This window comes from Motacilla alba, chromosome 6, assembly GCF_015832195.1.
Source record: "Motacilla alba alba isolate MOTALB_02 chromosome 6, Motacilla_alba_V1.0_pri, whole genome shotgun sequence".
In the NCBI taxonomy this organism is placed as follows: Eukaryota; Metazoa; Chordata; class Aves; order Passeriformes; family Motacillidae; genus Motacilla; species Motacilla alba.
Window position 1 is genome coordinate 7,934,048 of NC_052021.1, and position 16,598 is coordinate 7,950,645.

At 37.9% G+C, this 16,598-nt stretch overlaps 1 protein-coding gene across 6 annotated transcripts in view; it reads left to right on the top strand.

The window, feature by feature from the left end:
• Positions 1-16,598, top strand: part of CCSER2 (coiled-coil serine rich protein 2) — a 96,960-nt gene that overhangs the window by 61,097 nt on the left and 19,265 nt on the right. For all 6 annotated transcript variants that reach the window (XM_038140285.1, XM_038140283.1, XM_038140286.1 and 3 more), the window contains 6 exons: positions 1,579-1,669; positions 4,671-4,833; positions 5,453-5,639; positions 11,502-11,585; positions 12,372-12,458; positions 13,966-14,064. In XM_038140285.1, coding sequence (XP_037996213.1) covers positions 1,579-1,669; positions 4,671-4,833; positions 5,453-5,639; positions 11,502-11,585; positions 12,372-12,458; positions 13,966-14,064 — 711 coding nt within the window. The remainder of the gene's footprint in view (positions 1-1,578; positions 1,670-4,670; positions 4,834-5,452; positions 5,640-11,501; positions 11,586-12,371; positions 12,459-13,965; positions 14,065-16,598) is intronic.

The following is a 16,598-nucleotide window of genomic DNA, read 5'->3' on the forward strand; positions in this document are numbered from 1 at the left end:
ACTTTGAAATATGACAAAACCAGGTGGTTTTGTCTCAAGTATTCCATCTTTCTTTTGTATTGCTCATGTTTTACAAAGTGCATAGTAACTATTTTCATATCACACTCTCCCTCCTAAGTCAATAAATTACTTGCCCTGCAGAAATGCAAAATGTTTAATGTCCTTTGTCACAACCCAATCCCCCAAAAATCTTAAAATATGCTTAGCTCTTGTCACCTTGTATAATAAAATGCAGCAGTGCTTTGTGAGTGCTGTAGGAAGGCTGCTGAAGAGCAGCTGGAGCAACATTTCAGACAAATGCCTGTTCATGTTCTTCCTTTTCACCTGTGCATCTGTGACAAAGCAAATCTAACAAGTGATAGCCAGCAAAGGGGTGGCTTTGCAAGGGAATATTGTTGTGCAGTGTTTTGGCAGCCTGTATGCCAGTATTCATGTAAGTATTTAATGATCATCTTACTATGAGAAATAATTATAAAACACTTCTTTGACTTAATATTTGGTAAATTATACAATGTTGGTGCCAGGCATCACTTCTAGGAGTAGCCAATAAACCTAAGAAAAATCAGTGTTTCTGCTGTTAGTAAAGAGGCCAATGTGTGGTGCCTGTGTCTGGTCTCAGGCCTTAAAGGCATGACTTCTACTGAGAGCTCAGGAGCTGGAGATCCACTGGAGTTTCCTCAGGCCTGCTGTGTGTGATAGTCACTTGGTGTTAACGGGTTTAGTTTCCTTGGAGTGGTGGAGTGAAAGGGTGTCTGGGCTCTCTGCCCAGGCTGCTGTGGTTTCCAGCAGCACTGGCAGTGTCTGACTGTGCTGTGAGCTGGGGTTCCACAGCCTTGACCTCCTCAGTTCCTCCTCTTGGTATTCTTAAAGCAAGAGGGGTCAGTCTCTGTCTTTTTAACACTGGCTGGGCTTGCCCTCATTGCACTCCTTTAATATAACTGGCTGTATATAATATGTATAATTCATCTAGCACTAAATAGCATTTTTCTTGTGCCATTAGCATACCCATGCAATGTGATGGTTTATTAGGCCCTTCAGGAACATCTCTATAAGTACTGCAGTCTAAAAGGCAAAAAGAAGCAGAGTTTGGTGCTCATAATGGCATGTTTGAGCCGTTGTTGTCCCAAAAAGTCAAGATAACATAGGTTTCCCTCACTTCCTTTCAGTGATTTTGTGATAATATGAGAGCTGAAATAAGAGGATTTAACATCATCTCTTCTCAAGGCTGTTTTTGAATTCCAAGTAAACAAAGTTGTTGAGTTTCAAAATGCTCCCAGCTACTGAGAAGGCAGGATATTAATGAATAAAAAAGTCTTTGGAGTGTTCCATAGGCATCAGGCAGAAAAAGGTTTTAATCCATCTTTCTTTCATCTAGCACTTTTACTGTGTCATATTAGCAGAGGTGTGATGATTTTTGTTTGTATACATGGTCTCATATAAGGCTGATCTTCCCTGAGGAGAGGAGGCTGCTGGTAACACTGGATGTTTGCACAATAAAAATGTAACAAAGCCTTTCGTGGCAGTAGGGTGTGTGAAGTATCATGGAACCAGCTGTATCTCACTTTTCCTTTCTTGCAGGATATCTTGAATAATCTTGATTCATGTGATCTTGAAGATGATGATCTCATGCTTGATGTGGACCTGCCCGAGGACCCACCTCGTGACAAAGGTGAGTAAGGCAGCCAAGCAGTCTCACTGTGAAACTGCTTCATGGGCTTAAGAGACATTTGATTTGCTTTCTTCTGACTCTTGACTTAATAAATCAATGCACTCTTCAAATTGGGGTGGTTGTTTTTTTTTTAAAGTAGCAACACTTTCTTTTATGAAATATACAAAGGAAGATATTTCAGTTTTCCCAAAGACAACTCTTACATTTGAAAAATTCCGAATATAGAAGTGTACTGCCTTGAATATAAGTGCAACTATGTTTCACACTGTTTTTTTCCTTAGGATTCTTTCTGTAGAATAAATTTCAAAATTTTAAGTTAGTCGTTCAGTCTCATTATTCAGCTATATTTGGAAATGCTGGGACAGTATTTTCTTTCAGCTTTGCTGAATGGCAGCATCATTCTTTGAGATACGTAATTTTCCTCTGGAAAATGACAATATCTCCCAATAGATATACATACACTTCAGGGTAGCAGAAGTAAAATTTAAGATACGTGTTTTCAAATGGTGTTTTATGCACTCTTGCTTTCAGTGAGGGTGCTGGCAGACTTTTCACAGATAAGGTAGAGATACCTAGCTGCCCCTGAAGTAGAACAAATTCAAAATACAATGAACTTGGTAAAGGAATTACAGCTACACTTTCCTAAATCTCAGACTGGAAAAGTCTGAGGCATTTGCTTTGTTTATTCCTGAGCTACTCATGAGAGTGAATACTGTTATTATTATGATCTGTTGTTATGTAAATATTGGTATTAGTTTTACCTGCAAGTTCAGTGGAGGGCAGTCTATCTTCAAAGACAGAAACACTGAATGTGGAGCACTGTCAGGCCCTACCCCGTGCAAACAGGCACTGAAAGGAAGAGGGCTTTACTTATTTTGTGTAACGTTCAGCTGCTTGCTGAAGTAAATTCAGGGGTTTTTGAGAGTACCTCTGAGTTATCTGGGTGAAGACTCCTGTGTGTATGTTAGATATGAAGCCAAATTTACAGTAAATAAAACAAAGTTTTCCATCTGTGATGATGGTAGCACATTGTGTTTTAATGTTGTGCACGTGTGAAGTGCAATGCTTAATCTTTTAAATCTCAGAATGAGTTTTTCAAAGTGCTTCTGTGAAATAATTGAGAACATTGCAAGTATGCAACTTTTCAACCCTGACAGGTAGGAATTTTTTTACTTTTTTACTCATTTTCCAGAATGGGTAACAATGCAAGCCTAAGGCATATTCTTTCAGTAGGAGTAATTTAATTCTGTTGGGGAAAAGCTAAGAAACAATTTTAAAGGGTAGATCACTTTCTCCTAAGATTCCTTGTTTATATGAAACATGCACTGCATTTATATCAGTAATTCTATTACAAATTATTAATTTGAAAACTGCTAGAAGGGCATGATTTTAAAGGTAAGTGTTTACAACAAAAACATTAAAAGATAATTACTGCTACTTTTCACATTTTTTAGAGATTGAGTTTCCTGATAAAATTAGCCTGGCATAAACTGGGTATCTCTGCTTCTTATCTTGAAAATTCTGTATTTTCAGCAAAGAGGATCTGAAAAGAAGAATTTGAAAGCCACCTCCAGGTTTTCCCTTCTGTAAACATGACCACTTGAAAAAGCAAAACTTCTTCTAGGTTAATCTCCACCTGTCTTTACTCAGTGTCTCAGTATTTTCTTTTCCAAAGCTGAAAATCATAATTGCTTGTAAACTTACTGAGTGTTTATTTTGTTACTAATTTTCATGTGTTACGAGCTGTAGAAAGACAGTGCTGAAGGAAAATAAATCTTCTTAGTTAAGGTGAATAAGTTTATTTTATTATGCAATTTTTTGGTTATTTGCTAGGTGATAAAAACTGAATTGTAGGTGTGAGTACTTGTTCTAGTAATGTTTAACAGCACTTTTGCCAACACTTTTTCCATAATTATGTGCAACTTCACTGATGTCAGCCTCTTAAGACTTTCCAGGTCCTCAGAAACTCTCCTGGTTTCACTTTGGAGCCTGGGATGCTTCTTGGCCGCTATTTATAGCAGCCCTGGTAGCTGCACAAGCATGCAGGGAGTGAGGAGGGCCGTGTAAATCACAGGGTGACGCGGGGCTGGCTCCCAGCCCCACGCAGGCTGGGAACCCAGCAGGAAGGAGGGCCTGTCCGGAGCCGTGTGCGCAGCGGGGCTCGGGGGGCAAACGCTGCTCCCCTGCGCGGAGCTGCTCCCAGGAAAGGACTGACAATGTGAGGGAAGGCTCCTTGGGTAAGTGAAGGATGAGGTGTGGTGTCAGAACAGCAGTTTGGGACTGTTTTTGCCGGGTCTGACTCCTGGGTAGGAGTTGTTTTGGCTTTCTCTCAGTCGTTTCCGGGCTGTTGCCAAATTTAGCGTTTGTTCCCTTAAGACGTTTGTGGAATTCCTGTGGCTTTGCAGAAGTTGGTGTTTTAAAGAGATCATTTGGTTTCCTTATTTTAAATCATGCTGGTTGTCCAGTTAAATACAGATTAAATGTCTCCGAATCTGAAAACCAAGCCGTGTGAATAGGATGAGATATATCTGTATTTTAAGTAACGAAGCTGTTTTCTTTTTGCAATGAGACACTGGCCTTTTTTTACAATGTTGCCTTTTTGTGTTTGTGTATTGTTAGAACTTGTTAAAGGTCTGGAGATACCATCAGTAAGAGAAAGAGAGACAGGAAATTGTTACTTTTAAATTTATTTTCTTCTATAATCTCTATCTCCTCCAAATGATTTTTTATTTAAAGTAAAAATACTGTTAAAGCTGGATTCTTCAGTTTCTGCTACAGGTTGCACTTATTCTTGTGACAAGTTTATGTTTTAATAAAAATGTGACATTGTTGCAGAAGTCCACTTGACACTTCTAAAATGCATACTGTTTTGGATCAGTTAAAAAACAAAACAAACCCCACAGACTTTACACTGCATCTGTTACCAGCACATAGTTAATATTTTATTTGCAAGGTCCTGGGAACCAGTCTTATGATTTTTTTAACATTATGTTCTCTGTAGAGGAATGTGAAAATATGAGCCGCTATGAGAGACAAGACAGAAATGCGAGACAGCATCAAGAGGGATTCTGGAAAAGAGCACCACAACAGCGATGGAATACGCAGGAGCACTATCATCTTGGCCATACTGACCATTATATCCATGGTAAAAATGATTTGAACAGGTAAAGCACTTTTCTATATCCTCACAAACATTTAAGGCACCAGTGAGCAATTCCTTTTTGGTACTAAGGGATCTCAAGTGATATTGAGTACCAGTACAACATTTTCAGAATAGTTGTATGTCTGAGTGGAAGCACCACTGAGGGTTGTAACAATTTCTTTTCAAAACTTATGCTTCTGTTTTCAGTCCAAGTACTTGTTGATCGTGTTGATACAATATTACACATGTTGGTTAAAATAGCTTATGTGTTCCATGGAAAACCATTGCAATGTCTTACTACTTGCATTTTGTAAGTTTGGGCAGCTTTTTGCAGTTTAATTTGTTGGTAAAGTAAATGTAACCTTATAGTTCTTAAAGGGTTGAATGACAGTTTATAGAAATTCTGCTGAACTAACTGGTTTTAGGGTGCTGTAGTTTATAGTCTGGTTGGGGTCTCTGGGTGTGGAAAGGAAAACTCTGTATTTAAGTGAAATACCATTGACATATTCTGATTTATTCATTCATTTTTCTGCTGTGTGCACAGCATGTAAGTATAGCCCACATTGCATAACACTTTTTACCAACCACTGTCTAACTCCAGTTTGTCATCTCTGTGTGTTTCTGGTTTGGGTTTTTTTTAGGGGTTCAACCTACCTGGAGCCTGCCGTGGGTGCCCTGGAGAGCCGTGGGGCGGGCAGCGGTTGCGCGGCGCCGCGGGCGCTGGCGGAGAACACGGTGATGCTGGACGAGATGACCCTGCGGCACATGGTGCAGGACTGCACCGCCGTCAAAACACAGCTCCTCAGGCTCAAGAGGCTGCTGCACCAGGTGAGCTCTGCACAGGGCCTAAGGCACTGAAATAAACTGGGGACTGGCCTAGGTGGGCTTATGTTCTGTTTGGCCTTATTAGGATATTGGCATTTCATTTGTACAATGTAGAGTTGTACAACATGAGTTACAACGTTCCAGAAAGTGACTATACCTTTTATTGCTCTTTCCAATATTGCCTTCTCTGTCTTGTCAGCACTTTACTGATTACAAAACATGCTAAATACTAAGATTTTTAGTATTTATTCACTAGTAAAATTTACTTTTCTGAAAAAATGGCAAAATTAAAAAAAACAGCACATGTGAAAAGCAGCGCTTGTCCAATGAGATTCAAAAAAGCTGAGGAAACATCAAATTAAAAAAAACCATCAAATTAGAAAAAAACAGCTGAGGAAACATCAAATTAAAAAAAAACAGCTGAGGAAACATCAAATTAAAAAAAAATGTGAAAACCAGCTTTTGTCCAATGAGATTCAAAAAAAGCTGAGGAAACATCAAATTAAAAAAAAAATAGCACATGTGAAAAGCAGGTTTTATCCAATGAGATTCAAAAAAGCTGAGGAAACATCAAATTAAAAAAGTCAGCACATGTGAAAAGCAGCTTTTGTCCAATGAGATTCAAAAAAGCTGAGGAAACCTCAAATTTTAAAAAATCAGCACATATGAGAACCAGCTTTTATCCAATGAGATTCAAAAAAGCTGAGGAAACATCAAATTAAAAAAAAACAGCACATGTGAAAAGCAGCTTTTGTCCAATGAGATTCAAAAAAGCTGAGGAAACCTCAAATTAAAAAAATCCAGCACGTGTGAAAACCAGCTTTTATCCAATGAGATTCAAAAAAGCTGAGGAAACCTCAAATAAAAAAAAAACCAGCATGTGTGAAAACCAGCTTTTATCCAATGAGATTCAAAAAAGCTGGGAGTTAAAAAAAAATTAAAATTGATCCCATTGATCAAACTTGCATTTTAGCAAGTCAGTGCTACTAGCTTTTTCTTAATGCTTTGTTTTCCTCATTCTTCTTTTCTTTGTGTTTTGACAAGAAGCTTAGCAAATCCTGCTGGGTCATCTCTATTGGAAGTGTTCAAATTTAACCTTCCTATATTACGAAATTGTCATAAGTTTTTAAGGAGCTTTTTTAATGTACCTCAAAACTTGGCAAGTTGTGGGAGCTGGTAAACTGCTGGATGACTCAGCAGAAGTATGGCATTTCAGCTACAAAAATTTCTTTGTTACCATAATAGAGAACAGTCCATGAGGCTTTCTTTGGAGGCATACACAGATTAGCATTGAAAAGTGTGAGATGTTGTCTTTTAATACCAGATTCATTGCAGTTCTTTTCTAATAGGATAATGTAATGAAAATAACTTTGGGCCATAAAAGTAAGGCACTAAAACAAAAAACAACAAAACAAAAAGCAAATCAACCTTGAGGCTAATCCAAGGGTGTGATTGTGCCTTTTAGAAATGACAGCATTTGCTTCCTGTGCTGAGATGTATTCCTGATTTTGTCAGGGGGCAAAACAATTGTAACAAAATAATGCAGTACCAGAAGGGGAAGGAGTGTTCTTAGAACCCAATGTCTGAGTGGTGGCCTGCATAAACTGTGCCCCCCAACAGCCCCAGGCATTAATACAGAGGTGGCAGGGAACCTTTATCTAGGACTTCTAATGCCTTTAACACAAGGACAATTTGGCAGCTTGATGGATGATCTGTGTGTGTGGTTCATAGTGTAAAGGCTTGCACATTATAGCCAAGTAATGTGTGGCCCTGCAGAGTATCACGTGTAAAATCTTGACCTAGTTTATAATAGCCAGGTTGCAGAATAAAAACCTTGCCTTAAGTAGCTCATATTGACTTTTTTTAAAAGAGCTTAATGCACAGAATGAAGCAGTTACTCTTAATTTGTCAGTTTTTCAAAATTTGCTCCTGGTCTTGACAAATGCCTGATCCTTCTTCCCTGTAACAATGAGTTTAGGAATAACAGGTACTATTCTTCCCTTCACACTTTGTCAGGTGCACTTGTCTGTATTTTCCTGACCTAAACCAACTCTGTTTTGACTCTCCACTTCCAAAACTCATCACTGGACTTCTGAATATTTATTCTACTCTCCTGTGTATAATCCAGTCTTTTAATCAAAGAACATGAATAGTAGTGTAAAAGTAAATTAGCCTGTTACAGAGGGGGAAACTTCAGACCTTTACTCCCTAAAATGCTAAACAATTAGGGCAGAACTTGTATGAAATACTTTTTCATTACGTTAAAGTGTTAAGCCTTTACTGTAAACAGTGTACTTCATACTAACAGGAATGAGTAAAAATACAACAATGCTTCCTTACTTCTTGAACAGAAATACAGTTTAGAAAACAATTAGTTGAACTTTAGCATTCTAGACTCTGAACTAGGACTGGATCCCAGGCAGTTTCTTGTAAAATATAAAAAATCAAGGTACAAAGTCAATTTCTTTCAAACTCCGGTTTTATTATGGAAACAGAAGTTTTTCTATTAGCTCCACCAATATTACACATTTAAATCTATTTGTTGTCTTTCTCCACTTGTGACATTCAGCAATAATATTTAATTTGGATAGGTAGAAATAGGCTTGAGGTCCCAGAGGAACTGTTACAGTAAAATAAGAAGTGTTAGTAATTAAATTCAGTTTTATACAATTATCTAATCTGCTGTAGCATGACTTAGTGTAGAGCACAGCATGTAATGAATGTATACCTAGCAGATTCCTGGGGAGACTTAATGTGCTGTACTGGATTCATTGCTGTGACTGGAGCTCACATAACTGGATATGAATTAGCTGTGTATTGCTAGCAACATAGCTGAGGCAGTGTGGGGTTGGTGCTGCATTCCCAGTTCAGCTTGGAAAAAGAAATAGTTCTTTGAGCAACAGAGCCTTGGCTGAGCTCTGTGTGAGCAGGAACACGTGCTGGCTGCTTACTCCTCACTCACTGCCATCTTCCTGTGCCTTCAGACAGTGAATTCAGCAATAGGAGTCTCTCTCATACAGAGCTTAGAAAGTTTTCACCATAGTGAGTCTAACCTTCTCTGACTTCTCAGTAATGTAATGTAATGTAAAATAACCTATATGGAGTGAAAAATGTGGCTTGTTCTTGTATTAAATGCAGCCGTATTTACAGAGAGGTGTACTGCTGGAGAGTGTTTCCTCTTTAATGCTTAACTGGAGTGCTAACTTCATATTGTAAGAAGAAAATGTTTTGGAAGTCTAATTCTAGTAATAATTGACATGTGAATGTTAATGCCTCTTAAACATTGACTAAGGTACTTCATTTGCATGCTTATTAAGAAATAAGTTTTCTTATGATCCTAACAATTTCTTCCTCCTCCTCAATTAATTTCATAAGCTTGCTGCTCTGGGTGGAGGCTAATGTGTTAATACAATTTTAAATAAAGTTTTTCTGTTTCTGTTGCCCTTGAACCTTTGATCTTTGCAAGGATTGACCATCCTCTGTAGTAACCCAGCAAAGACCTGCAACCACGTCACTGGTTGCATTGCTTGCACTTGCTGTTCTTGTAGGGAGGACTGAAACATTAAGCAGTTCACAGAACTGTGAGATCTGTGAAGCTCTTTTTTCTGTGGGAGGTAGGTTTTGTGAAAAAATGTTTCATTTCAACTTATCTTTCATGAATGGAAATGAAATTCTATTTTTCAAGCAACTCTTCACTGTAACTTATCAGATACGGCCCATTTGTATGAAGAGGTGTGAATGAAAATGTGAACCATGTAGTGCAAATTTGTTAAATGCATCAGTACATTTTGCTGAGGCTTTAGATCAGTAAGTCACTTGTGTACCTTTGAAATACATATTCATTGTGTTCTTTTCTTTTTGCATCTGGTGAGATCCACAAGAGAGATTATGAGAAGCCTGAGTTGAGAAAGCAACAGAGTTACAAAATAAAAAGACATTTTTGTGTCACGCATTAAGTTGTATAAACAGCCTTTACTATTATTATTTTTTACTAGCCACAATGTAGTTCACCTCAGTGACTTAATTGAGCTTGAAAGAAACAGAACCAAAAGAGATGAACAAACTGTAGCAAAGCAAATTGGCAAATTGTAGGTTTAAGCCATTGTTTAACTGTCAGATTGTCGCTGTGACAGTGTTTGACAGTGGCAGTGAGATTGACGTGGCCTGGATGAAACTGCACTCAGAATGCCAAGCAGGCAGCAGGTGAATAGCACCCTCTGCTTGATGGCCACTTAACACAGCTTCTGCTCGCATCCTCATAGAAATGCCTTTAGCAAAGCAGTCTATTCAGATCAGTGATTTGTACCGAATAAAGCTTGGAATTGGCAATCAAAACCTAGACCTTGGTAAAAATTCAGTAGACCTCGATAAAAGTTGCCACTGCTCTGGATACCAAAATAGATAATGTGTTCTGCTACTGTAAAAATGTTAGCAGTAGCAGTTTGCTATATTGCCTGTTGTAGTGTGATGTGCAATGTGGTGATACCTTTATAAAGTTTATTGTATCTTTATCAAAAGATTTAAAGCGGATGTTGTCTCCATGTTTCCAAATTTGATGGTATCTTTGTATACTTCTTAGTATTATCCCTAGCCTACCAAAAATAGCATATGCATATAACCAGGTGCATTTTCTTTGCTAATTCTGTCATCTTTTTCGTAATTCTAATATCTTTTTTTTTGTACAGGGATGGCTCTACTTTGCTGATTTCCCCTGTTTCATTTTAGCAGTATAATGAGAATGAAACAAAAAGCACAAGAAGACAGATTTCATAGATTAATCCTAGCAAGTGTTCAAATGGAGGCTTGAGCTCCTACCGATAGAGTTAGAACTGTTTCTTTTCCAGTTGTGCTGTGTTCTCTACATGTGTACTGAGGTGATTGCAGCAGTGGGGAGGGAATTGCTGCAGATGACCTTTGTCTCAGCTTTGCTGGTGAATGAGTCAGGTGTAGCACAGGCCTGGAGTACTGATTTAAATCACCAGGGAGTGTGTGACATACTAACCTTCTTTGCAATCAGGTCTTAGTCCGCTGTTGTGGAATGTCTTACTGCTCCACTTCCTTGCATTTTAATAGCAGTAAAAGGTATATTGGGGAGGCAGAGCTTTGAAAAGCCATGTGAGATACTTTTGCTTGAAGTAGTTTGTCTTGTTTTGTATTTTTTCCCATTCCCATGGTGACTCTTTCACAGTTGTAACTGCGACCATCTGTGACTTCACTTCTGAGTGTGTGTATTTGTTTGAATCATTGCTTAAAATAAAATGTTGGTGAAATTTTTTAATTGGGGAATGGAAGATAAATGTGAAATACAATATAAATATGCAAAAAATAATTTGTAAAACTGAAAGTAATTCTAGTATTCTAACTGGTGCACTTTTTCTCTCTAGCATTTTAGAAATGTTTTGAACTAATTAATGTTTGTGCTTTTATGGTATTACTGTGCAAATTATTTCAAAGCACTCTGGTAGAACTTCTCTGTAACATGGTGTGTAAACTACTGCTTCATCAGTCTTTCATTTGCTGGGCATGGGCCTGGAAAGGACAAGCAGCTGTTGAGAACTGATGCCAACTGAGTGCTGGACAGTATAAACTTGACTGTTCTCAAAATCAACAGTCAATTTACATAAAAGCCCAAGAAACAAAACAAAAAACCCAAAAGCATGCAAACCAAAACCGCACCAGAAAACTGTGAGATGCAAAGTTCTGTCAAGTTATACAAATGAAATGTAAGTGTCTGTAGCATGGGCATTGCTTGGGCATTGTACACAGGCTGCAGCAAGGGTGGCTTTCCTGTGTGGGAGGGACAAAGGAAATTTATTGTTTCAACAAGTGATTCCAACTTGTATTCTTGTCTTTGTCCCCTGGTAGAACGATGAAAATGTGTCACTCCAGGACATCACATTCTCAGTTCCGTCGAGTCCAGAACCACAAGAACCTGAATCAACTTTTAAGGTAAATGACATTGATTGACTCTAAGGAATAAGAGATGCAAACCTATTTATGTTTAAAAAACACACCCAAAGCTTGTGTGTTACTGAAGTCCTGCTTGTTGCTTCTTTCTGTGTTTAAATGCTAACCGAGGTGAACCCCACAAAGTCAGTGGCAAGTTTGTTGTTTTTTAGAATGGGTGTTAAAGGCAGAAGAAGTCACAATAGGTATTACAAATGGGATCATCTTTTATAGTTGCAGTCTTGTTACATTGTGTTTTCTGTTGTGGTAAGGTTTTGTAGCATTACTTGGTTCTTACTGCAAAATCACTATACAAAGATCGCTAATTCTGTATTTATGGGAGGGAAACATTGCTTACTAGAAATATAACAAGGCTATAAATACTTCATGAAGTTGAAGAACACTTAAAATCCAATGTTTGTTCTGAGTTCAGTAATTTTTGTTGTTGATAAAGAGGACTGTAGGTAGTGTTTGCTGACTAGGCCCTTTCATCTGCATAATGTCACTTGTTTGCACAACAGATGAATTACTGCTTCAAAAATGCATCTGATTTATTACCCTGGAAACTTAGTGGGTCAGCTGAATTTGGCCTCCTAAAGGGACTGTTAGTCAAGTTTCTTCACTCTTTAACCTGAGTGCCTGCAGCCCCTCTCTCTGTGTGAACAGGAGGAGGAAAGCATGTGCTGTGTCACTGCCATCCCTCCAGGCATGTCTGATCTCATATGTCCTGTAGGGATGGGTGTTCCTTAGATCATGCAGTCCTTACACAAAACCACTGTTCTGTTGCAGATGGATGATCTGCTGAACGAGATCAGGCAGCTTAAAGATGAACTGAGGAAAAAGGATGAAACAATCAACCAACTAGAGCAGCAGCTTGTAAGTATAATCTAAAATGTTTAGCAAAGTCCCAGGTGTGCACTGCAGAGTGCAACTTCAATAGGCAGCACTGATGAAGGCTTTAAGAGACCTTAGCTATTTTTTTTCCTGCACTTTCACTGTAACAAAGGTAGGTTTGGGTTCCCAGTTGTGCTCCTGGGATCTTTAATTCCATAATCAGGTTGTGATTTTGTGTGGCACTAAGCAAGGATGTTTAAAATGCTGTTGGAAGTATTTAATTTCCAAAGCAGTTTAGAACATAAAATTCTAGAAGCTGCTCAGAAAAAAAACAGTGAGGAAAAGATACAGCTACACTTACAGTATTTTTAAAATGGACAAAGATTGGGCTTATCATTCTTCTTAAATATTTTTTTACTGTTTTTTTTCTCCTTCTCTGTTCCTTTACTGTCCATTATCTTAATAAAGAATTACACCATAAAATTTGAAGCTGAGCAAAGTAGTATTCTAAGTTGAATGTTTTTTATAGGAAACAATACAAAACAATTTGAATATTTAGATTAAATCTGCCAACTAAGAACAACTTATGGGTCACTTGATCATAAATTAGGTTCAGGGAAACACAAAGCCTAAAACAAAAGTCACATGTGCCTTTAACCTTTTTGCTCTTGTTCTGAGTTTGGATTTGCCGTGTATATCTTTGCATTTGGTTTTGTTAAATTCACCTACTGTGACAATTCTTGTAAAACAGCCCCACATTTTCCAGCCATTTCCAACCACAGCAAGATCCTACAGGCAGGGTAGATGAGATGCCAAGAGGTGCACGCTTGTGCACATGTTTATCATAGCTGGAGACAATATGACCATAATCTCTCATGTGACCATAATCTCTAATGAAATGTTAAACATGTGCTTTTGTAGGTGTGTGCAGTAAAACTGAGCTGGGGCCTTCATCCTTTCCCTCTCTGGCTTGGGAACGTTCCCTCTAAAACAAAACTGAAGGATGAAGATTTGGCATTTGCTCTACTGTTTAAACAGCAGAATTCCAGATCACAGAATACCAAACCAAATTACCTTGTTTATTAGCATTTAGCAGTAAGTGTTGAGTTTTGAGTACACTTAGTCTCACTCTTAATAATCAGCCAAAATTCCTTGATGGAAGTTTCTTCTTCCTTGCTCGGTCATGTATCTGATTGCTGGAGTAACCTGTAACTGCTGCAGCAGAGGAACTCTGCAGCAGAGATAGGTAAAAATTACATTTGTAATGACTGAAAGATGACTTGAAGAACTCAATGCTTCAGAAATTTAAGTGGAAAAACTCTTTCCAAAAGTCAGTATTTATTCTGGATTACTTCTCAGTATCCTTAGGGAAAAGCAGCAGTTGTGCTGCACTGTAAATAGTGGTTTCTGCAGTTTAATCATATTGTGCTCTGCAGTCAAGTCATGCTTGCTGTTTGAACACTGGGCCTTGACTGTGCTTTTCAAGAGGCTCACTTGGTTAATTTCTAACTAATTCTTGTTTGTTTTTCTCTTTTTGGGGGTGATTAAGGCCACTAGATGTAACTGCCAGAAGGACAGTCAAAAGCCTGCAGGGGCAGTGCGCGCGTGTGCCGATAAATTCACACAAACCTCCTGGAGGAGGAGTTCTGTGAGTAAAGTGGGCCCTTCATGCTCGGGTACCTCTTTCTGCCTTTCATTCCCCACTTCTATAACCTTGGCTCTCACACAACTCAGCCCCGTTTAAGAGATTTTGTGCTGGGTGTGAGTCGTGTCCTTCCCGCTGTGCAACCCTTGCATTCTTTTGCAGCCCTGTTATGTAAACAAGTATTACAGAAATTTATTTCAAAATAAATAATTAAACTTTAGAAATCGTCTCTTTAAGTAATCACCCTTTGCAGTATTTAAGTTACAGTCAATCCAAGTCAATCCTGTATATCTAGTCATACTTAAGAGATTTTCTAATATGCTGACTTCAAAGTATCTCTTCAGGTTTTTTCCTGGTCAGATTTTCATTGTTGATGTTTTCATATTTGTTGAAGAAAAGAAACAGTGTATTCTAAGTTTCAGGGCATAAGTGTAAAAGCAAAAGTTAATATTGTTTATTTTTTATATAATTCATTTTAATAACTTGAATCATTAAAAACATAATTGTGTGAAAATCACTTTGACAAAAGACATCCTCATTCTCATAAGTTGTTGCATGGATCACATTTGTTTCCACTATGTAAAATTTATGTTCTTCATAAAACACCAATAGAATAATTAAGATGGGGAGGGACAACATATTTGATATTATATAATAAGAAGAAATTGCGTTTGCTATACAAAGCTTTTGTTACTCACCAGCAAATAGCATTTGGATCTTGAAGCTACTGCTCTAGTTAGAAAACCTAGGAGATTTTATTAAAAGGTTAAAAATGGGTTTGATTTTTTTCTTTGTTTTTATCCTACTTTGAGTTACTTGATGTAAGCTTGTAATAAAGATTAATCACCCTGTTATGCTTCTGAAATTGCTCTTTAAATATATAGCACTATAGGGCAGAAGCACCACCACGCTGTGTGTTCACCAGTTACTGGCAAACAGCCTTACCCGTGTTTTCCAACCTCCTTCTTTCCATCATAAGAAGCTGTCAAAAGGTTAAAAAAGCTACCTTAAGTAGCTTTTGGTTTGCTTTGACCCCTCTGCTCCTCCATGTACATGTAACCTCTTGGTTCATCCCCTCCCCATGTGTTTCTTTTCCTTTTACTTTGGAGCTTCTGAGCCCTTGCATTGTTTCTTTTTCCCAGTTTAATTTCGTGTGTGTGCTGTTCATGGGATGTCTTTGTGCCTTGATACCGTTACAGGGTTAGTGGCTGTTGTTTCCAGATTCCTTTATTTCTAGCTCATTTATCACATGGCTTCAGAGTCAAGATTAGTAGTCATGGAAAGTCAGTTGCTACCTACAGGAGTTTTAGTTTGTGCAACTTGTGGTGTTAATTGAGAAGACAAAGATACTGGAGAAGATGGGGAATTTGAGTTGCTGTCTCAAGCACAAGGAGTCAGCACAATTGTCTGGTTTGGGTTAGGTTGGCCAGTATTTTTTTTTTAATGTTAGATTGTAGCTTTGTTCAAAAAGACATTTTTTTATCAGGAGGAAGTTTGGGTTAAGGGACAGTATCTTTAAAAAGAGCTGAAGGAGCCTCTGCTGTATTTGTGGTTGGGTGTGGGGATATGTGTGTATGATACCCATACATATTCCTAGGCATCTGATCATTGCACACACAATCCAAACATCTTGGTATTTTTATCCATGTGCAAAGTTTTTCATGAAACTGATAAAGGACTTGGGAAAATTCATGAAGTGTTAAGAAATTTTGAAGCTCTGCTTTTCAGGACCTTTTTATAGCTGGGAAGTTTTGGGCAGAATGTTTTGGGCATATTTTTTCGCTTTTTTCAATGTCTTCATGTGCATATTTGTGAGTTACAGGCTTTCTGTCAGCCAACAGAAGCAGGAGCTCTGTAATGTGGGATTTCTCCAAGGAGGACAGTGGTCTGGCTGGTGCAGCCAAATTTCTGTTCTGATGGTCAGACCTCAGCTTTCTGGTTTAATGCTTCCTCTGCTAAACGTGCATTGGATGATTCCTTGCATGGCTTAATGGACATGTACATGTATAAAGTAGGTTTTGATTTGGAACCTAATAACAAAAAACATCTCTTGCAATAGAAAGGAGACAGAATCAGCTCTTAGTTTCTTGAGGTAAGAGTGCAATAAACAGAAGGAGACACCTAAGTAAGGCATATTCTCACTACTCAAATCCTAAAAATCTCTTAAAGAAATTCTTGTGCTTTATTAACATTCCTGTTCAGTTTAGTTTAATCGTCTTGGCCTAAGAATGAAGACTAAGAAAAATCATGGTTATTGGTCCTATATGCAGTATAAATCTTGAAATATTGTTAATGTTTATGAAATTACCAGGTTTTTATGTAGACTAGCTTTTTTATATAGACTAGCATTTTTTTTTAAACCAAATTATAATTGAAGTTGTGGCAATGACAGAGTGGCTCCTTTGAGGCATTTAAGCTTTTTGCTTCTTTAAGCTTGTAATAGCTTTCAATTTTGATGAATATTTAACTATTTCAGTTTTGCCTATTAGTGTTGACCTGCCAGTCATTTTAAATTATGGTGGATATTAGGTATTTCA